At 38.2% G+C, this 23,764-nt stretch overlaps 1 protein-coding gene and 1 long non-coding RNA gene across 4 annotated transcripts in view; both read right to left on the bottom strand.

Moving 5' to 3' along the window:
* Window positions 1-221: 221 nt before the first annotated feature.
* On the bottom strand, window positions 222-5,270 carry LOC310739397. The gene is made up of 2 exons (XR_014537376.1): window positions 2,452-5,270; window positions 222-1,982 (listed from the first exon to the last, which is right to left on the bottom strand). It is a non-coding gene; the product is annotated as an uncharacterized lncRNA (long non-coding RNA).
* An 845-nt stretch (window positions 5,271-6,115) lies between these two features.
* Window positions 6,116-23,764, bottom strand: part of ap3b1a (adaptor related protein complex 3 subunit beta 1a) — a 69,721-nt gene continuing 52,072 nt past the window's right edge. For 2 of the 3 annotated variants that reach the window (XM_083565042.1, XM_083565041.1), the window contains exons 25-27: window positions 22,756-22,853; window positions 17,467-17,596; window positions 6,116-7,871 (exon numbers count right to left, since the gene is read on the bottom strand). In XM_083565042.1, coding sequence (XP_083421168.1) covers window positions 7,721-7,871; window positions 17,467-17,596; window positions 22,756-22,853 — 379 coding nt within the window. In that variant the 3' untranslated portion in view covers window positions 6,116-7,720. Of the gene's footprint in view, window positions 7,872-14,468; window positions 14,852-15,352; window positions 17,597-22,755; window positions 22,854-23,764 lie in introns of those variants that run through there. The other variant, XR_014537324.1, reaches the window with a different exon arrangement.

Below are 23,764 nucleotides of genomic sequence, written 5' to 3'. Positions count from 1 at the left end.
AGCAGTGCATCTCTGGTGGATCTGGAAAAAGTGCTGGATTTACACACTGCAGTGCATCAGACGCACATCACACACACTACACGCATTAGCTTTAGGCCTACAAAGTGGCCTTTGGTAGCTCTATCTGATAAAGAATCCAATGAGTAACACGAAAAATTGTCAAATCATTGCTGATTTGCTCATAGTCTTATATACTGTCATATATGTTGAAGACACAGGGGTCAGTTAACACTAGTTTTTTGTGCACAGTCAGTAGTTCATGCATGTACATTATAGCATTTGTAACCTACCAAACAACTTGATTTTTTTTTATGAAAACAGACCCAGGATACAACAATCTGCTTATAACAGATATGCAGACGCCATACAGTATTACAGAGTAGTAGTACGTTTCTTGAAAACATTTATATTGTAAACAGTTCGTTCGGAGAATCTGATATACTGTTATGGTTTTGAAGTTATTTTTCATTTTTATAACATCTAATATGACTGTTATACACACACACACACACACACACACACACACACACACACACAGATAAGATGAATTCTTTAATAATGTATCCTGTATGCCTTGATCTGCATCTGGTCTTTTTAACCATCATCCATTCGGAAAAGTCCTCTCACAAGCCTGCTCTCGAAAGCACCCACTTGATTAAGCCAGTGACGGCATCCTAATTGTTTATGAAAGAGGCCTTAATGTAAAAAGCCAAGACTGGAGAATGAGTGCAAATAGGGATTTTAATGCTGGATGCCTGCTTTTTCCTTCAGATGGAGAAATGGTGGCTAAGAAGAAGGAGACATTAATGCAGGTCTTTGTTAGGCTTAAACTTGGAGATACGCACAGCTGTGTGTGTATGTGTGTGTGCACGTGTGTACCACGAGGGCGACCTTTACACAGCCAAATTAGGGTTGAATAGACCAGTCAAGCATGTCACCCAAATCCACTCTCGGCGCTCAAGCCCTTCAGTTCATTAATCCATATTAACTCACTTTGATTCCTCTTTTTAGCCCTCAATTTACACTAGCATGTGTGCACACGGCCACATGTGCACGCGTATATACACACACACACACACACACACATTAAGGTCTATATATGCATTTGTCTGTTTACCTTTAATTAACCAACTAGAGCTTTTCTCCACTGGATAAAAACACACTGAGCCATGTTTTATGGTTCCAATAGAGCCAGTTCAGTCCTCTCAATGCACAATAAGCCACTAATTAAGACACTAGAGAGAGTGTACTCTTAGCTTTTTGCCATTACAGCACTTTCTGGTTTTTCGCAGTAGAAAAATAAAACCCAGGTGCTCATAAAACACCTGCCAGAATGGCACTTAAGTGTTTGCACCAAGTGAGGGACATTAGGTCTTTAATGGAGGTTTTAATGCGAAAAGAAAACACTCAATCATTAGGATACATTCTAGTCAGCCTATTATTTAACAATTACAAATTGCACTGCTGTAATCAAATGGAGTTTTATTGCAGCTTTTAGCAATCAAATGTTTGTTTCTATGAAGGATAATAATGTGAATGCATTCAAACAATATATAATGTCATCATTTTTGTCACCTTTAAAAAAATATAACAAGCAATAAAAGCCAAAGAGCAGAAATTTAATAAAAGCATGACTTCTACTTGTATATATTGGATTGTAATGGCTTGTGGTATTCATAAGTGCATGTTATAGTGAAACTGGTATAGAGAATGTTTTGCTCTTAGTTGAAACTTGGAAACCCGAGTCTTGGAAAGACTTGTAGTAGAGACGTATGCAGGAAGTGTTGGTGGGATTTTTTTACATACTGTACAATAACATATGACCTCTAGATTATTTGTCATGTAGGAGCACAACCCAGTACATCACACAGTTCCTCACTGGTTTACACATGCGTGACAGGCGAACTATGACACCTCTCACAAATCCTGCATCTCTCTCTCTCTCTCTCTCTCTCTCTCTCTCACACACACACACACACACACTAGAGGCTTCCTGAGGTTTGGCCAGCTCCACTCCCACTGCATGTGTGAAGTTTGACATTGGACCTCCTGAAGTGTTTAAAGGCTCTGGCATGAAGAAGCTGATGCTGGATCTGTGATGATCACAAATGTCCTACTTTTATACCAAAGACTGTAGAAAGAACATTTACTTATAATCTTATACTCCAGTGCTCATGTTAGTTCTCTCTCTCCAGTGTTCTGTACTGTTGAAAGATTTATGATCACACTCTTAATGTCACCCAAATGAGGATGGGTTCCCCTTTTGAGTCTGGTTCCTCTCAAGGTTTCTTCCTCATAACATCTAAGGGAGTTTTTCCTTGCCACAGTCGCCATGGCTTGCTCATCAGGGATACACACCATTCACCTTGACTGTTGATTTCTGTAAAGCTGCTTTGAGACAATGTCTGTTGTGAAAAGCGCTATACAAATAAACTTGACTTGACTTGACACACACACACACACACACACACACACACACACACACACACACACACAAAACCTATTGTAATCTTGACCATCTAGTATAATATTTATTGTACCTATAGCACTTGGGCTTTAGGTACAGTATAATAAAGGCCAAAGGGGAGAACATTTTTCTCTCAGGTAAACAAGACATTGACGCCCTCATCTGACATTTCCACTTTTCGCCACTGGAGGTCACCATCAATAAAATACTGTACAGTTGCTATAGTAACCACTTGACCTGTTAGCTGTCTAAACAACCAGTCAAGAATTTAAGAAATAACTGTAGTGTACTTCAGTATTACAATTCATTAAAATACACATTTCTTTCAGTGCAAAAGTTTTGGACAAAAAGTCATCAGCTGTGCAGGAAAAACGTGCCCGCATGTGACTGTCAAGTGTCCCAAAGTCGGTCCCTGTTGCTTTCAGTCCGCAGATCATGACCATTCCTGCCCTACTTCTTGTTGGAGTTCTTATTAAATAAACACTACTGCTGCTGAGGATAAATCCACACGGCCTCCTCCAAAGACACAAGTTTACTGTGAGACATGAACTGCAATTGACAAACAGTTTTGCTATGATAGTATAAGACTGAAATTGCTACAATAGTTAGTTTTGCCCTCATGTCTATCAATAAACAGACTAGAATTAATGTCGAAACTACAATGAATCTCCTGGCTATGCACCTTTTGACATATATTACACAGTTATAGAAAGATAAGTATTTCCACATGTTTCCACATTTATACATCTATAAACTTTAAATAACCTGCATTTCTGAAAGGTATTTCATGCAAATCTCTGCCAAACCACAACTTTATTGATCTTTCTTTGTACACAAGGGCATATCATCTTGACAACAATTTGACAAAGTATACAGTTGTCTAAAAAAGATCTGTGTGCTGCAACATTAACATTACCCTTTAGTGGAACGAGGGAGCCTAGACCAAATCCTAAAAACAGCCATGGGAACCCATTTCTCAAAGCTCCTGATGCAAAGTTCTTGTGCTTCCAGAGGAAGTTTAAAACTCTGTACTAGACTTTTATGTGCTGCATGCAAAAGTACACACATCCTTCACTCAAGTAGAAGTACAGATACCCATGTTTCAAAATACTCTGGCAAAAGTTGGAGTACTGACGAGACAGATTCAGGTTAAAGTAAAGAAGTTTGGGCTCTGACATGTACTCAAATAATAAGTAGCCATTACTACTACTTGTGTTAGTGTCATGGTGGTAACTGGATCTCGTATTAATATATACATAAATACAAAAAAAAAAAGAAAGGAATTTCTTAGAAATTTGTTATCTAATAAACGTATCCAGGCTGAACAACCAACACAAAGATGATGAGCAAGTGATAAGGAATGTCTTTCAGTCGGCCTCATCTACGTTAGCCTCATATAGCCCTTGTTGTAAGCTTCGTAAACTAGCCTGAGATGTGTAAGAGCCAGGAAAAGATCCACCAGTGGTAGGAAAAAGCCACGTTAAAAGGAAACAGGTTGATGGGCTGAAAACGGTGCACAACGAGAAGAGAAAATATCAGTCCTGTCACCTTCTTCTTCTTTCGGCTGCTCCCATTAGGGGTCACCACAGCGGATCATCAGATAAATAATAACTAAATTAATGAGTCTGATAAAAAGTAGAGATAGTGTAAAAATTTTATGAATAAAAGTTAAAAGTTGTGCGAAAAATACATTTAAAACGAATTAACGGAGTATTTGTACTTCATTACTTTCCACCTCTGCTCTTAAAACACTTCCATCTCACAATAACAGCACTAACATTTGACTGGGATTCATCCAGCAGGGCAGAAATGTAATAAACTGACTGGCAAATGCAGCATTCAATGATAGTTTGACATCACCAAATATATCATTATACTACTGCTTCTCATGTTGGTGTTTGTGTTCAGGATATATTTTCAGGATTTGAGCTAAGCTCTCTATCGTGTTTGCAACGGATGTGTCTGAAACACCTTAACTTCCTTATGCTCACATACTTTTGGCTACACAGTGACTGTTTTATCAGAAAAAAAATCTCAGAATAATACTGACAGCTACCATTAATTAGCTAGCCGACCATTTTAATTAATAAATAAATAAACGGAGAAGTGGTAGCTCTGATTAAGGCTCAATGAATTACTGATCGGAAAGTCGGAGGTTCAAGCCTCAAAATTTCCAAGATGCCACTCTTGGGCATCTAATTATTTGGGAGAGGAAAAACAAATACCCTGTGACATTAACAGATTAGCCACAGCTAACTTGTTAACACATGACAAACACTGTGTGCACTTTTGGTCTCTCCATTTCCAATTTGCTTTGTGCCTGCTCAGCATTTGTTGGTTTATCCAGACAGATTCGACACACATTTATCTTTTATTCAAGAGCCATGTTTTATGGCTGAATTGCTGTTACACAGTATATTTCACTGAGCCCCCAGAAGGGAAGCCTGAGGCAGTGCTGAGATTAGAGGAATATTTTTTTTTGTATCATGTTAGAGGATGTAATTCAGTTGACGATGGCAACAGCTGCTGAAAAAAAAAACCCACAGGATGAGATTTACTGAGCTTTCGTATACAGAAAGGACATGCAAACAAAAAGCAGTCGGTTAAGTAATGGATGTAGTGACTACTGGATTACATTGAGAATTATTTATACTTCTAATGTAATATACAAAAGGAGTGAGTTTATGCAACACACAGGAACAGCTAATAAAGCGCCTTGTACACGACTAATTTGTGTGCTCACCTGTATTATGGTATGCAGACAAATAGATAAGTATTAGTAGGATTGTGTGGGTGGGGGTGCGGTGGTATATATATATATAAGGAGCCAGGAGGTTAAATGTCATGTTATGGATCCTGAAGTATGGCTGGGTGCTTGTTAATTATGTCAGACATTTAAGCTTTACTGAAAGGAGCAGCAATGTTTATAAAGATAATTTTAAAAGGACATTTCTGTGCATGCATTTGAGCCAAATGATGAAAATAGAGACGGAAGAGTTTGCTACAATGGCTTTGGGCTATAATAACCATGTAGAGTTTTACATTCCAATCTCCAATCAGTGAACAGTTGATAACCTCAACAATGATAAAACTCTAATGAATGGACTTTTGGTGTCACCTAGATGAAGATGGTTCAGTTTTGACTCTGGTTCCTCTCAAGGGTCTTTCCATCATACCATCTCAGGAAGTGTTTTACTTGCCACTGTCACCATTTGCTCATTATGGATAAACTTGGGGATAAATCTGGAGACTAATTTATACATTTAAAATGTATCATTTGTAATTATTTCTGGAAAGCTGCTTGGGACAATGCCTATTGTTAAATTTGATAGGAAATACGACTTTTAATTGAATTGAAATACAACTCTGCATACTTAAACTAAAAAGGATAAAATCTTAGTTTTTAAATTGAGTTTCCCGTCTCAGTTCTCTCATTTTCTATCCAAAAATGTGCATATGTGAATATGTGCAAGCATAATGCCCTGTGCTGAACTGGAATATCACCTAAGATGTATTCCTTCCTTTTGGGCAAGAGCTCGAATGCTCAGCTCACTGTGAAAAGAAAAAATAGCAATAGAAAATAAAAGTCTACTATCAGTAGTCAGTCAGACTTTTCAAATGCAAAGGAAAAACAAAAAAAATTAATACATTTACCACATTCTTTATTAACATTTTTTTTCCATACGTCAAGCAGAACTTTTTGTGACTTGTTCTCATAACGAAATCTACCATTTAAGTTCAGTTTTCCAGAAACACAAATCGGAGCCATGTAGATGGAACCGCACGAGCACACAATCTTGGCAATTAATTCCCAGGGTCTTATGTAAGGCACGAGCGAACCACCTACAGCCAGCTACTAATTAACAGCATGGTTGCGTTACAGCATGTAGAGCATGTGGCTCAAATAGGCAGTTGCCATGACAATAGTCATAACACACACACAAACAATTTTGATATGAATGCAAAGCTTTGACAGCTCTGTGCTTTTACACAAGGCATTGGACAGTTTAAAAATAATTAGAGAGTTATCACTCCAATGTCTCCCAACTCCTGAGTTCTTGCTTTATCTTGGAACGAGACAGAAACACGTGTTTCCATCACAATATGGACACATCAATGCCATTCATCAACACAAAATAAATAAATAATTCAAAGCAGTAATTGACCATTTGGATTGTATTGGTCTAACTGGGAATGTGCTTTTGTTTTCCCTTCTCACACGTACGACCTAAATGACTATTTTAAGAATGTTATTTGTGAATAAAAATAAATAAATGTCAGCTCATTTTTTTTTTGTAATGTTTATGTTGTTCTTTATTTAAGCTTTTTCTTTTCTTTATTAATACAGCAACTTTTCCAGCTAGGTCTAAACATAACAAACCCAGCAACTAAGATCAATAATTATGTATGTGTGCGTGTCCACATCCTAATGGTTCCGTGGCATTCTTACAACCTACACTTAGGCACGATGGAGAGAGATGCACTCACGTTCTCATAAAAATGTCAACAGGACGACCTTTTTGATGATGGCATAGAGTGCATGTATGTAAGAGTTATGGCTACAGTCTGTAAGACTATGGCTTCTGAGCCTGAATAAAGAGCACTATGCAATAAAAGAGCATCAAGTCCACCAAGCTCCATCAATCTGTAGTGGAGGTGTACTTACCACAGAATTGTAATGCTCCTCTGTACTGAGTAAACAATGAAAAAAATGTTTATACATTTTAATGGTAATAATATAATGGAAATCTACGGCCAGTTGCTGAATTCCTTCAATAAAGGGATATAACGCAGGACTATATCACATTCCAACCTACAATGTCGTGTACAGGAGAGAATCTCACCTTTTATAAAAAAAAAAAAATTATACACATTTAAAGCGTCGTTTACAAATACTTAAGGATGCGTGAATATGTTTTGCACAAAACGTCCGGAATTTAACAAATGCACAAATATATATATATATATATAATTCTTTTGTGAGTTTTTAATAAACAGGATTTCCATTTGTTTAGGAAATTGTTCGCATATGGCCTTAGATTTAAAAAAAACAAAAAACAAAAAACAAAAAACATTAGGGTTGAAATGGATTAAAAAACCTTAAATTCATGATCCAGAAAATCTTTTCTAGATTATTGGGCAAAACATACATTTGGCTTGGATCAGAAGTAAGTAGTTGCGCGCTCTCTCTCTCTCTTTCATACGGAGTATGTTTTAGTTAAAATGCGGGTATAATAAGGTATAAGGTGTGTTCTAGGGGGCACCAAATGCTATCTGGAGCTCATGGAGCAGCATTGAGCCGATGACTGTCTTTTCTGTGTTGACAGTGAGTTGAACACTGGCATCTTTCTGTACCACCATCACCAGCACCAGGGTGCCAGAGCTCACCAGCTTGGCTGCAAACCTACATACACACAAACAAAAAGAGGAATTACAATTCAGGGTTTTGGAAATGTATGCAACACTATGAAAGTACATGGCAGCTGTACAGCTGTTTATTATGCATTCTTGTTATTTGGAGACAGCACTACCTTTTATTTTATTTATTTTTTTTTTACACAGGAATTAATTATATGCTGCTTATTGGTAACTATATACCTATAATTAATTCAGACACATTTACATTTCATGTAGACCATATGTTTTAAATAATAAATAGAAAAGTAAGTTTATTTGGTTTTACTGTCTCCGATTTCTGGACATAATTCTAAAAACAAAATCCAGTGTTGAAATACAGACATGGACTAAACAAACATGCATGCAAAACGTACCAAAATTACATGGCATTGTTTTGTTTTTTTTGCCTTTGCAGTAAAATGTTGTAACATGAAAACACAGACAGCTCTTCAGTTCAAAGTCTAAATGTGCACATACTTGGTGATTATTCTTGCATTTAGTTCACAACATACAGTCCCTACTGAAAGTATTGGAACAGAAAACCCAATACTATTGTTTGCTTGCACACTGATGACATATGATTTTCAAAAGATTCATGATAGATCAGAATTTCAGCTTTCACTTCCTGCCGTTTACATGTTGAGGGGCTAAACACTATTTCCATCAATGTATCTTTGTTTACAAAACAGGATGGGAAAGCTGAAATTCTGATCGATTGTCTCATTCAAATACAGTGGTACCTCGACATACGAGTTTAATTCGTTCCGTAACCTTGCTCGTATGTCAAATTGCTCATATTTCAAAGCAATTTTCCCCATTGAAATTAATTGAAAAGCCATTAATCCGTTCCAGCCCCCAAAATGCCACCCCAGTTGTTTTTTTTACGTGTTTTTGAATAAGACACATTTATTTATAAATGACAAATATTGTATAAAAACATAATAAAAGAGTATGTAAAGATATAATAAGGTTTTATTCAGCGTATTTTCCTTGGAGATGAGACAAGTTGAGCTAACGAAAATGCCGGTGGGGGGTGTGTGTGTGTGTGTGTGTTTGTGTGTGTGTTGGGGGGGGGGGGGGGGGGGGTTAGGGGCGATAAGCGGAGGCGGAGGGAAAACTCGTTTTTTTACTATCACTCCTACACACTACTTATCCCTAAACTTTGTGTACTTTTTCTTCTTTGCTTATTTTAATTTTCGTCAAAATCTTTGCTTTCTGGCTTCAATTCGCCATCTAGCAGCGGCGTCTCGAGCTCGTATCTCAAGTTTTTGCTCGCGTATCAAAGCAAAACAATTGACAGAGTGACCGCTTGTATCTCAGAAAACTCGTATGTTAGGGCACTCGTATGTCGAGGTACCACTGTAGTAAAAAAAAAAATAATTAATAATAATAATAAAAAAAAAATTCTGCAAATATGGTTTGAAAAACCGTCAACCAGACATATTGGGTCCATAAAATACAACACATGCAAACGACCCCACAAAGAACTGCTACTCTACAGGTTAATACAATAACGCTTAGAGCTTTACAGCAGGTAGTAATTAATTTACCAAAACTCCCATTATAAAGCGAGACATGAAATCCACTAGTTTTCCTAGTACCAGAATACAAAAAATGCAGAAAATCTAATTCTGGCAAAACTATGATCAACAAATCTACAACTATTATTAATATAACTATTAAGTAATAATATAAACACATTATATGCATTCATGTGCTTTAACACTGAATGCTAAACATAAACAGAATTACATTCGATTAATGTGATCAAGTCTCATTCTGATTGTGATTTATTTAAAGAAAAACCTGTACTACTAAAGGGTCTCATGATGAGAGATTTAATTTAAAATAGTAAAAGGTAATAAAACAAATAAAAGTAATTTAAATATTCAGCAAAATAATCAGTTTATTCTAATTTAGTGTTAAGCATGACTCCCCCCCCCCCCCCCCGTTCCAACCGAGCCGCTGGATTAATGGATGTTAGGCTGCATGTGAACATAGCTATTAAAAAGCTTTGTAAAAAAAAAAAAAAAAGAAAAAAGAATGTGCTAAGTAGAAAATAAACAGAACGTGTTAGCTCAGGAGGAGACACAGCTAGTCTATTATGGCAGCTGATTAAAAAGCTATTAAGGACTGAGAGAGGCCGTCTGTCAATCGGTCTCTCCCACATGCCCACCCACCTGCCCTGTACAGACACTGGGGTCACAGAGCATCTCAAAGGGGGAGGGTGTGTGCGACACAAAGAGCAAGTATGTGTGTATATATATCTGAGGCTTATTTTGTAGTGCATTGAGAGAAATCCCCACCACCATCACCCCAACACACACTCATACTTCCTTGCCATCTGCTTCCACTTTGACGCCATATCACAACAATGAACCGTTTAGTACACGCACAGGTCCTCCTTTTTTTCAGTGACACACCTCCCATTGCGCAACACAATAGCCACCCCAGCCCAATCACCCATTGCACCCCTCCCCATAACCCAACAGACACAAATCCCTATTTAACTGTGACAGCATCACACAATGCTGCCTACAGGGGCAGTCACAACTGCTAACCAGCTGCTCAAGGCCATAAGATTAGCACCCTCAGATACACGCAAACGCTACACATATAGCCGTGATGCACCTTTCTTCAATTTTCTTTTGAAATGCTGAACCACTACAAACACTGAGAATCAACACCCATGCATGTTCTGTACCTACGGAAAAGGAAAACAAAAACTATGCGCTACATTTCTGCTACTGATACTTTACTTCCCAAAAACTGCTTTCGCCCCAGTTTAATTTTTCGAATTTGTACCTTCGATAAACTGTTGATGTAATCATAAAGATTTCCCTATGCTCTTAGAATATTTTCATGCAGATTCTCCTTTAGTACAGGTTTCTTTTTCTAATTAATAGCTGTATTATTTAAAGATATTAAAGTCACACCATCAAGCATCACCTAATAGGAAACAGATTCCTCTTCAAGTCTGGGTACTCTCAATAATTTTTACTCTTGTACCCTCAGGTGTCCTCCTCATGGTCACTTCTGGATCAAAATCTACACGTGGAAAGTGTCACACAAACACTCTTGTATTTTCAGTATTCCCCTTAAGAAATTTCTTTTGAAGGTTTCGAACTTGATGTGGTTGAGCAAAGAGAAAACAAATCGAGTTTTTGAGAGACCAAAGAACTAAACTGTTTTACAGGCTCCAAGTCATATTAGCAAGCTATCAAACTGCATTTTTTGTAACGAAGGAAACCATTAACCACAGGGGCAACAGACCAACATGCTGATTAAAAGTAGCATACATTTCTTGAAGTGGTATATAATCTGGAAGCAAACAAAGTAGCCTAGTTACCATTTTTGCCATTACCATGCTATTTAAATGCTCCGCTTAGCCAATTCATTGCATAGATATAGCTACATAAGCCACCAAGTGGACTACTGCAAGATCACTGGCCCCTTTAACCCATCTGACTTCTGCAACAAATACAGAATGCAGGTGGACGACGTTTCCAATCTTCCCAAATTCTTCCACACTACCCCACTGCCCACCTACCTTAAAGCACTTATTCCACGTTAATGACCATTGCTATGCTAACCACACACAACTTTTCTTTCCTTTTTTTCTTCTTCTCTTTTTCTGCTGTCCGCCCAGAACACTTTTTCAAGGGCTGCGTAAACTTCAATGGAAACCTGAACGATTGCCATACTTACTGAATGTCTAAATGCTAGACTGTTAAATACATCATAGGCACCTACCAAATGTAAACAACCTGTCTGACAGTCTCTCACAATCAGTACACACCCACACTGCTACACTTTCCAGACCAGCTTCAGGCACGAGTGCTGTAAAACAGAAATGATTGCTCTCCATCTATATGCTATTCTTCCAACACTTCCTTGTATTTCTACTCACTGGCATGTATTCATTTTTGTATAACCACCAAACCATTCTAACATTTCTACATCTCCAGTCTTTACAAATGAGTAAGACTTTATACACTCATTTCAGACTTAAGTCTTTTTAAAAACAGATTATCAGAGAAAAAAATTTGAAAGCTTCGCAAATACATCTTCAAAAAACACCCGCAAACGTTGCTGGCAATTTACACTGTCTTTATTATATACTGCTGTGGGTAATGATATTTAGATATTGCATAATATCTCACTAGCATACTTGTTCGTCCTTAGCGATGGCATTAAATTAAATCCAGTAGTTTTTGCTGCATTCAGTGTCCTGCCTGGGAAGAAAACAGTAGTAGCTGCATGTTTAAAGTGCCAATTCTATATATTTGTTTCGGATTCACGCCATCAACTTTCTGGACATACTAAGCTGTATTTGTATACAAGTTAAACAAGTCAGGATGTAACATAGTCTGAGAGAAAGAGCCAATGATTACAGTACATCATTTGCTGTTCCCCACACAAAGTAAGCATGTAATCATTGTTTGTTTTCTCGTATTCGTTTTCTATTTCCAGTAATGAAATCCTGCTTACTAAAATCAACAAGACATGCAATTTTATTTCTGGGAGTTTTACATTTCCTTTAATTGGATTAAAATAAAACTGACTGCTTTCTCTGTAAAACTAATTCTTGATTATTCTTAAAAAAGAACCTCACAAGCTTTTTCTACAAATTTCTCCACTCATTCATATGCACACACATCTCCTCTTTAAATCAACATCAACACACGTCTGGTACAGAAAACCTGGAAGATATGATTTGCGTTTCTAGATATGTTCTTTCCTGCTACCCAGTAGAAGTGCGTGTACAGTGCGAACCTACAGTTGTTTAAAGTTGTGCAAAATAAAAGTACTTCGACACAATTTATTCAAATCCTAAACCTTAATGACATTTGAGAGTAATGAGGTACAGTGCTATTTTAATTGTACATTTTAGAACCTTTACATTCTTACATAAGGGAAAATAGCCTTATCTACGATTTGTGTGTTTTTTTTTATTTTTATAATGTTTAAATTGCAACCAAGGTGACAGTGATGAGTTGTCAAATTTATATAGTGCTTTTTCAAAGTAGACATTTAAAACAAAGTAAGTAGAAGATGCTGCATTACTTGTCGGCTGATCACAATTTCCAAGGTCACGCTACACTTCCTCAGTGCAGTAATCTGTCTGCATTACACAAACAACACTGCCCTCTACTGCTGCTGACAGATACTGACATGATGCATAAAAAAAAAAAAACCCTCTACCATCATGCTGCTTGTGACTGTTTCACTTCTTTTCTTTCTTTTTGAAAAGTTTTAAACCATTTTCATGAATTTGTAATAGCAACACAAGCATAATTTACTGCGACTGATTCGAATGCAGCATTTGCTGCTATTTTTGTGGACATAAATACATAAGCTACACTGACGTAAAGAAAATGTGGTGTGACATTAAAAAAAACGCCACTGCAGTAGGACTCCCAAAGCCATCCTTGTCCACAAATGTGCATGCGTGACAAGAGGCAGAGACCCACTCCTCAGTGCCAATGCAGAGACGAGATATTTTGTTGATTGTTATGTCCCTGTTCATGCTTCTGGAGTATTGAAACCATTAAAATATTAACTGATAATGATTTTATCCGTAGAAAATAAGAACAAACTATGCATTAATATAGACTATAGAGGGTAGTTACAACTAAATGCTTTTCTAGAGCATGTTTTAGTCACACACAAGCTTCTTTTTTATACAGCATTTAAAACTACATTTGTTCATAATTTTTATGGACAGAATTTCTAGGCGCAGCCAGGGGCCGGAGGGTGTCCGGTTTGGTGACAACACGATTTCGTCTCTGCTCTTTGCAGATGATGTTGTCGTGTTGGCTTCATCAGACCAGGACCTTCAGCACGCACTGGGACGGTTTGCAGCCGAGTGTGAAGCGGCTGGGTTGAGAATCAGCACCTCCAAATCCGAGGCCATGGTCCTCAGTCGGAAAAGGGTGGCTTGCCAACTTCAGGTTGGTGGAGAGTTCCTGCCGCAAGTGGAGGAGTTTAAGTATCTTGGGGTTTTGTTCACGAGTGAGGGAAGGGTGGAACGGGAGATTGACAGACGGATCGGTGCAGCTTCTGCAGTAATGCGGTCGATGAAACGGTCTGTTGTGGTGAAGAAAGAGCTGAGCCGCAAGGCGAAACTCTCGATTTACCGGTCAATCTACTTTCTACTCTCACCTATGGTCATGAGCTTTGGGTCATGACCGAAAAGACAAGATCCCGGATACAGGCGGCCGAAATGAGCTTTCTCCGCAGGGTGGCTGGGCGATCCCTTAGAGATAGGGTGAGAAGCTCGGTCACTCGGGAGGAGCTCAGAGTAGAGCCGCTGCTCCTTTACATCGAGAGGGGTCAGCTGAGGTGGTTTGGGCATCAGTTCCGGATGCCTCCTGGACGCCTTCCTGGGAAGGTGTTCCGGGCGCGTCCCACTGGGAGGGGACCCCCGGGAAGACCTAGGACACGCTGGAGAGACTATGTCTCCCGGCTGGCCTGGGAACGCCTCGGTGTCCCCCCGGAAGAGCTGGAAGAAGTGTCTAGGGAGAGGGAAGTCTGGGCATCTCTGCTTAGACTGCTGCCCCCGTGACCCGGCCTCGGATAAGCGGGAGAAGATGATGATGATGATGATGACAGTTAAGACGCATTCAACAGCGTGTATAAGTGCAAATGGCAGAAAAACACATTTAGATCCATTCTAGGTAATATGAACATTATTGTACTAAAATAAGCATTTCATTTGCATATCCGTTAACCATGTGAATGCTATTAAAATAGGAACAGCATTATCTTCAGTCTTGCATCTGTAATTCATTGTTCCATCTGGATTGGAGGTGATAACTACCTGCTGGTTTGGTATTTTTACACAGCAAACGAAAATGTAATTTATTAAGATGTCAATCCGTAGCAAGGACACAAAGGCTGGAAATGAAAGGTGAGTGCTTTTTATTCAGTGGAAACAATTATTTATTGGGTGTTCCACATGTTCTGTACAGCAATTGCATGTGTCTTCTTCTTCTTCTTCTTTCGGCTGCTCCCATTAGGGGTCGCCACAGCGGATCATCCGTCTCCATACCACCCTGTCCTCTATATCTGCCTCTTTTACACCAACTACCTGCATGTCTTCCCTCACCACATCCATGAACCTCCTCCTTGGCCTTCCTCTTTTCCTCCTACCTGGTGGCTCCATCTTCAGCATTTTTCTACCAATATAATTCATGTCCCTTCTCTGCACATGTCCAAACCATCTCAATCTCTCCTCCCTCACCTTGTCACCACAACATCCTACATGTGCTGTCCCTCTAATAAACTCATTTCTAATCTTGTCCATCCTCGTCACTCCCAACGAAAACCTCAACATCTTCAGCTCTGCTACCTCCAGCTCCACCTCCTGTCTTTTACTCAATGCCACTGTCTCTAATCCATACAACATCGCAGGTCTCACCACAGTCCTATAAACTTTCCCTTTCATTCTTGCAGATACTCTTCTATCACAAATTGCATGTGTACTGTCTAATATTTATACAGACTGGGTTGTATAGTGAAGAGAACCACTGTGTGCACACACTACTGATGTGCTTCATAATCCCGTGGTCGTCAATAAAAGCCCACTTGTTTCAGCTCTTACAGAAAGCAAACGCATTTACGGATGAATCATGCGCAACCAAAGGTCTGATACAAAAGGGTGGCTGAATGAACAAACAACAGTGTGCAATTAAGAATAACCACTTTCATGATATTTTTATTCATGCTGGGTTTTTAGTGCTATATTTGCACAGGCTCATTATATTTTCATTATGATATTTATCTGTAGGCAATCACTTCATTAAATCATTTAATTATTTTAAAAATGCAATCATGGTGACTGAGCAAAACACTTCCCGGAGTTATTGGTCTACTGCAGCCAAATGATATTCTCTGGTCATTGTATGTTTTTAAAGCTGCATATATTTATGCTCAACTATTTCTTAGAAATAAGATAAAAATACTAGTATTCCAATGTAACCAGCAACTTTACCAAAAGTCACATTCAGTCAGTTACTAATAACAGTTCTTTTGCTATCTGATTGTTTTGCTGTGTGTATATTGTTTACAGAACTTGTTGGTTTGTTCCTTGATAAAGGGATAATTTCAACCTCCTTAAATCCGAATCGAAAGCTGATGAGAGCTGAACAGGGTTCAATTTATCTTCAGCCCAGAACTTTGCCCAGTTCTCCTGTTTCTGCACCATCTGCAGTGCTCATGGCCCTGTATCTTCACAGATAGATACTCCGCTTAGGTTACTGTTTCCTCCTTGGAGTAACGTCAGAACTTAATAGGAGTCACAACTGCTGAAACAGCTGCTGAAATAACCTTTTTTGCTTTTCCACTTTTTTTGCTTTTTCCATACTGTGATGGCATCTTGAACATGATGTCTAGTGTTTCTGTTCCAGCAGCCCAACCAAGGGTAAAAGTAGCACACAGATGTGCTAGAGTGAAGTCCTCCTACAAGCGAGCTACGCAACTTAAGTATGCACTTCTTTGAGGCAATGCCACATAAGAGCCTAACTGTTTAGCTGCGAGGTGCATCTGATATTATTAAATCGCAAGGTTTCTTGTTCCACAGTACTTTTAAAAACTTAGCATTTGTCTACGTTATCCTCTATGAATTATTTCTAGGGTAAAACACAGCAATGTTTTTTCAGATTTTTTTGGTGTTACACGTTATGTGCAATTATAAATATTCCGCCCCTGCAAGCCTCCTGACTTGCATGCAGAGCTGCACACACAGAAGTGCCTTGAGATTCAAAAAGCTGATGGACAGTCGAGCTGATTGTCAGTGTCCATTCAAACAGAAATTAAATGTATTATAATGCGGCAGGGGCAGATGAAAAGGGCCTATGAATTTGGACTCTGTAAAGAAAAATCTTTTAAGGAAAGTTCAATCAACACCGTTGTTAGCACTGACTCCTCATCTGTTTTATAGAGGTACAGCTGCCTTGATAAATTTTCTTACAAGGGGTTTACATTTCCAAAAGGATAACAAAACGCTCCATGAGAAATCTGAATGGATTCTCATTTCTCTAGAAAGTTTGACAATAGGCCAAAGTCATTCTAAGCCAAAGACATTTATATGAAATTATTTTATAAGCAGTTATATCACACTTATGTTTATGCAGAAACCAGAAACTCCCAGAGCTAGAACATTTGTTATTCACCTAGTCAACAGAAACGGCACAATGCCCCTGTAAAAATCCTTTCATATAGATCATACCTATATTCACATCCTTTCTTATGTGCCATTAGGCAGTGGCTGATGGGACGACTATTTCATGGACATTTTAAGAGCCGTACCCATTGTGATTACTGCTTTCAAGGTTGTCTGCTGTTAAACTATTATTTTATAATCCAATTAAACTCAGCTCTCATCTAAAAACCATGATCAGGAGAGTGTCTGCATGTATCTTAATGTGTTAATGCAAAATATCCACTCCGCGATGTTAGTAATCATTACTAGCCTATTTATAATAATAAGGACTAACACTTACTGTACATCTCTCAGCACACCCTAAGAGCTATGTCAAAAGATGTAAGAACAGTGGAGAAGGTAAATTAGTTTATAGATAGAACATTCTTTTTTGTACCTGTGCATGTTATTTTCTCCAGATGGCACCACACCCATGTTAGCCACATTCATGATCTTGTCACTGATTGAGCTGTTTTTGGATGACATGGCAACTGTGGCTGAGTTTTCATTCATTCCCTGGAGCTTTCCTGTTGCAAAAAAAAAAAAAAAAGTTTTAGTGTAAATACATTTTTACAACGTTTCTTACCACACACTTTTATTAATTCCTATTTCAATGTATAATTAACATTTAACTGATTTGATATGACACATCAAATACCATATATATATATATATGGTATACTGCTTTGCACACTCTTGGCATTCTCTTGATGCCTACTTTGAAGAACCTACAATATGACATAATTTCAGATCACTTTTTTGTTATGTATATAATTCCATATATAATTCCACGTGTTAATTCATAGTTTTGATGCCTTCAGTGTGACTGTACAATTTTCATAGTCATGAAAATAAAGAAAACTCTTAGAATGAGAAGGTGTGTCCAAACTTTTGGTCTTTACTGTATATATAATATATATAAACTTTTGGTCTGTACTGTGTATGTATATGTGTATGTATATATATATATATATATATATATATATATATATATATATATATATATACACATACATACATACATACGTATATACAGTGAGGAAAATAAGTATTTGAACACCCTGCTATTTTGCAAGTTCTTCCACTTACAAATCATGGAGGGGTCTGAAATTGTCATCGTAGGTGCATGTCCACTGTGAGAGACATAATCTAAAAAAAAAATCCAGAAATCACAATGTATGATTTTTTTTACTATTTATTTGTATGATACAGCTGCAAATAAGTATTTGAACACCTGAGAAAGTCAATGTTAATATTTGGTACAGTAGCCTTTGTTTGCAATTACAGAGGTCAAACGTTTCCTGTAGTTTTTCACCAGGTTTGCACACACTGCAGGAGGGATTTTGGCCCACTCCTCCACACAGATCTTCTCTAGATCAGTCAGGTTTCTGGCCTGTCGCTGAGAAACACGGAGTTTGAGCTCCCTCCAAAGATTCTCTATTGGGTTTAGGTCTGGAGACTGGCTAGGCCACGCCAGAACCTTGATATGCTTCTTACAGAGCCACTCCTTGGTTATCCTGGCTGTGTGCTTCGGGTCATTGTCATGTTGGAAGACCCAGCCTCGACCCATCTTCAATGCTCTAACTGAGGGAGGGAGGTTGTTCCCCAAAATCTCGCAATACATGGCCCCAGTCATCCTCTCCTTAATACAGTGCAGTCGCCCTGTCCCATGTGCAGAAAAACACCCCCAAAGCATGATGCTACCACCCCCATGCTTCACAGTAGGGATGGTGTTCTTGGGATGGTACTCATCATCCTTCTTCCTCCAAACACGTTTAGTGGAATTATGACCCAAAAGTTCTATTTTGGTCTCATCTGACCACATGACTTTCTCCCATGGCTCCTCTGGATCATCCAAATGGTCAATGGCAAATTTAAAACGTGCCTGGACATATGCTGGTTTAAGCAGGGGAACCTTCCGTGCCATGCATGATTTCAAACCATGACGTCTTAGTGTATTACCAACAGTAACCTTGGAAACGGTGGTCCCAGCTCTATTCAGGTCATTGACCAGCTCCTCCCGTGTAGTTCTGGGCTGATTTCTCACCTTCCTTAGGATCATTGAGACCCTACGAGGTGAGATCTTGCATGGAGCCCCAGTCCGAGGGAGATTGACAGTCATGTTTAGCTTCTTCTATTTTCTAATGATTGCTCCAACAGTGGACCTTTTTTCACCAAGCTGCTTGGCAATTTCCCCGTAGCCCTTTCCAGCCTTGTGGAGGTGTACAATTTTGTCTCTAGTGTCTTTGGACAGCTCATTGGTCTTGGCCATGTTAGTAGTTGGATTCTTACTGATTGTATGGGGTGGACAGGTGTCTTTATGCAGCTAATGACCTCAAACAGGTGCATCTAATTTAGGATAATAAATGTAGTGGATGTGGACATTTTAAAGGCAGACTAACAGGTCTTTGAGGGTCAGAATTCTAGCTGATAGACAGGTGTTTAAATACTTATTTGCAGCTGTATCATACAAATAAATAGTTTAAAAATCATATATTGTGATTTCTGGATTTTTTTTTTTTAGATTATGTCTCTCACAGTGGACATGCACCTACGATGACAATTTCAGACCCCTCCATGATTTCTAAGTGGGAGAACTTGCAAAAAAGCAGGGTGTTCAAATACTTATTTTCCTCACTGTATATATATATATATATATATATATATATATATATATATATATATATATATATATATATATATATATATATATATATATATATATATATATATATACACACACACATACATACACACGGGTATATATATATATATATATATATATATATATACATACAGTGAGGAAAATAAGTATTTGAACACCCTGCTACTTTGCAAGTTCTCCCATTTAGAAATCATGGAGGGGTCTGAAATTGTCATCGTAGGTGCATGTCCACTGTGAGAGACATAATCTAAAAAAAAAAAATCCAGAAATCACAATGTATGATTTTTTAACTATTTATTTGTCTGATACAGCTGCAAATAAGTATTTGAACACCTGAAAAAGTCAATGTTAATATTTGGTACAGTAGCCTTTGTTTGCAATTACAGAGGTCAAACATTTCCTGTAGTTTTTCACCTGGTTTGCACACACTGCAGGAGGGATTTCGGCCCACTCCTCCACACAGATCTTCTCTAGATCAGTCAGGTTTCTGGCCTGTCGCTAAGAAACACGGAGTTTGATCTCCCTCCAAAGATTCTCTATTGGGTTTAGGTCTGGAGACTGGCTAGGCCACGCCAGAACCTTGATATGCTTCTTTCAGAGCCACTCCTTGGTTATCCTGGCTGTGTGCTTCGGGTCATTGTCATGTTGAAAGACCCAGCCTCGACCCATCTTCAATGCTCTAACTGAGGGAAGGAGGTTGTTCCCCAAAATCTCGCAATACATGGCCCCGCAATACATTACCTTGGAAATGGTGGTCCCAGCTCTTTTCAGGTCATTGACCAGCTCCTCCTGTGTAGTTCTGGGCTGATTTCTCACCTTCCTTAGGATCATTGAGACTCCACGAGGTGAGATCTTGCATGGAGCCCCAGTCCGAGGGAGATTGACAGTCATGTTTAGCTTCTTCCATTTTCTAATGATTGCTCCAACAGTGGACCTTTTTTCACCAAGCTGCTTGGCAATTTCCCCGTAGCCCTTTCCAGCCTTGTGGAGGTGTACAATTTTGTCTTTAGTGTCTTTGGACAGCTCTTTGGTCTTGGCCATGTTAGTAGTTGGATTCTTACTGATTGTATGGGGTGGACAGGTGTCTTTATGCAGCTAACGACCTCAAACAGGTGCATCTAATTTAGGATAATAAATGTAGTGGAGGTGGACATTTTAAAGGCAGACTAACAGGTCTTTGAGGGTCAGAATTCTAGCTGATAGACAGGTGTTCAAATACTTATTTGCAGCTGTATCATACAAATAAATAGTTAAAAAATCATATATTGTGATTTCTGGATTTTTTTTTTAGATTATGTCTCTCACAGTGGACATGCACCTACGATGACAATTTCAGACCCTTCCATGATTTCTAAGTGGGAGAACTTGCAAAATAGCAGGGTGTTCAAATACTTATTTTCCTCACTGTATATGTATACACTATTAAATTTTATACATTTTTGTAAAGATTGGATAAATAAGAATAGGGTACTAACAAATGTACTATTAACAAAGCAATTTACTGCTGTAGAAAAGCATTCTAATGCATATACATTGTCAAGTGGCAAAAAAACCCAGCAGTTAATTAGATTTTTCAATGGAGAAAGAAAGAAATAATAAAATGAATAAATAAATCAAATAAAAAATGTATTATACAAATAAATAGCAACGATAATAATAAATAAAGGAGGTTAAAGTAAAGAAGGGTTATATTATCAATCAGCATTTTCAGTCAATGTAACATCTTGACTTGACTGTGACTTGACTGGACTGTGATGTCTTGCACTGTGCTGTATTGTCTTGCACAATGCACTTTATGTGGTGAGGACACTAGTCCTTAGCCCTGTGTTTTCTATGATGTAGCTCCATGTTGTTTAATGTAGCACCAGGGTGCAGGAGGAACGTTGTTTCATTTCACTGTGTACTAAATCAGCTACCGTATTTTCTGGACTATAAGTCGCTACTTTTATCCCACTCTTTAAACCCGTGGCTTAAACAACGAAGCGGCTGATTTATGGATTTTTCCTGGTTTCACCTGTGTTTTGAGCTGCACGGCATCGGGAGAAAAGCTTTACCGGTGGTGATTTTTAAACGCACGACGATGCCAAAAGATAAACTCTCGAGAGAAACTGTTGTGAAAGGAAGGAGGAAAAGAGTGAACAATGACTTTCTTGGTAGGCTACTGTTTAGATACAAGCAGTGTAACAGACACTGTCTTTCGTGAAAGCCTGTGTAAAGTTCATTAGTTTCACTGTAGACGGCTTATAGACAGGTGAGGCTTATTTATGTTCAAAATAAAAATCTTTGTAAAATTCAGTGGGTGCGGCTTATATTTGGGTGCGCTTAATAGTCTGGAAATTACGGTAATACATAAGCAAACAGTATTATACTGTCTACAAAAAAAAAAATGCTGTTACGCTTTAATGCTTCTCATGTTTAAATTATTACAGAGCTACATTTGATGATGTGACGTGTTCCATGTGACAGCAGTAATTTGCACATTTACCTGTAAATTTCCACATGTTCACAGCAAATGAACAATTCTTGTTTTTTCTAAAATATTCCTAAGGGTTCTATGTATGAGCCAAATAGAATAGCTTATAGTCACATATACAAATGTTACATAAATATACACCTTTTTTGTGCCAAGTATTTCTTATTTCTGACTTCACTTTTTAATGATGGTTAAATCAGTCAAACATAAGAATATGTATTCTTTTCGTAATAATTAACTAAATACATTCAAAATGTACTGTGACAGAAAGTAAGGGCATCTTTCAAGCAAGCAAATCAATTAAAGACTACTATGCAGGGTGCAGGAAAGGGGGTGGGGTTTCCAGGGGATCAGTTAAAACACTTATTCAACTCTCAATATAAGAAAATATCCAGGTGATTCTCAATTCCCTGGGCGTTTATATAGACCCATGGAACCACTATTACATACAGAACTATTTGTTTTTCTATTTATAGCTATGAACTAAGAATTAGTAATTTCTATAAGATGATATTGCATTTATTGTCTCACTTATTTGTGTATGTTACCTTGCTCTCGGTTAAAGTCCTGTTCAGACATGGTGACAGGAAGTAGTAGTTCTCCTACGGCTGGCTGTATAGATACAGTGAATTGATCTTCTTTAGTACTAGAAAATAAAACACAGTTTAATCAAAACACAGATAGACACATATATTAGGCAGCAAATGAACAGTCAGTTTCACTGTTTATGCTTTGAAAGAAGAAAAAAAATTAGCAAGTGTAAAGATATGAAAAACTCTGACAACTCTGATAAATTGTAATGGCTAGACAACTGGGCCAGAGCATCTCCACAACAGCAGATCTTGTTGGGCGTTCCACATATGCAGTATTTAGTACCTATCAAAGTGGTTTAAAGAAAGACAATTAGAAAACTGGCTGCAAGCGCACTGATGTGCGTGCAGAGCAACAGCTAACCCATATGACTCTGAGGGAAAGGTGTCATCACTGCAGACTATGGAACAACCCTACGTTGTAATAAACATAACCTCTTTCAGCAATGCAAAAATTTCTCATTGACTTTTTGCGGAACATGACAGTTTAAGTTGTTGCTTTGGCCTCCAAATTTCCCAGCTTTCAATCCGATCGAACATCTGCCGGATTTATAGAAATTCACGCCATTGAGGCCCTACCTCGCAACTTGCAGGACTTAAAGGAACTGCTGCTGGATGCCACTGCACAAAAATTAGAGGTTTTCTTAAGCTGTTACAGCAGCACAACAGGACCTGCATTCCTTTTTTCATTGGTTTAGGAAAGAAATGCCATAGGAATACTGAACAAGCTGTCCATTCAACATTATTTAGGTAGTTTAAAGTTTTTTTTTTTTTTTTAAAGTTAAGTTTTTAAAGTTTTTATTGACTTGTCACATATACATTATAGTACAGTGAAATTCTTTCTTCACATATACCAGTGATGTTAGAAAGCTGGGGTCAGAGTGCAGGACCAACCATGATACAGTGCCCCTGGAGCACAGAGGGTCCAAGGGCCCAAGAGTGGCAGCTTGGCAACACTAGTAACCCA

This window comes from Silurus aristotelis, assembly GCF_946808225.1.
Source record: "Silurus aristotelis genome assembly, chromosome: 16".
Lineage (NCBI taxonomy): Eukaryota > Metazoa > Chordata > Actinopteri > Siluriformes > Siluridae > Silurus > Silurus aristotelis.
The sequence above is the reverse complement of the archived record's forward strand: the minus strand, read 5'-3'. Positions and strand labels throughout refer to the sequence as shown.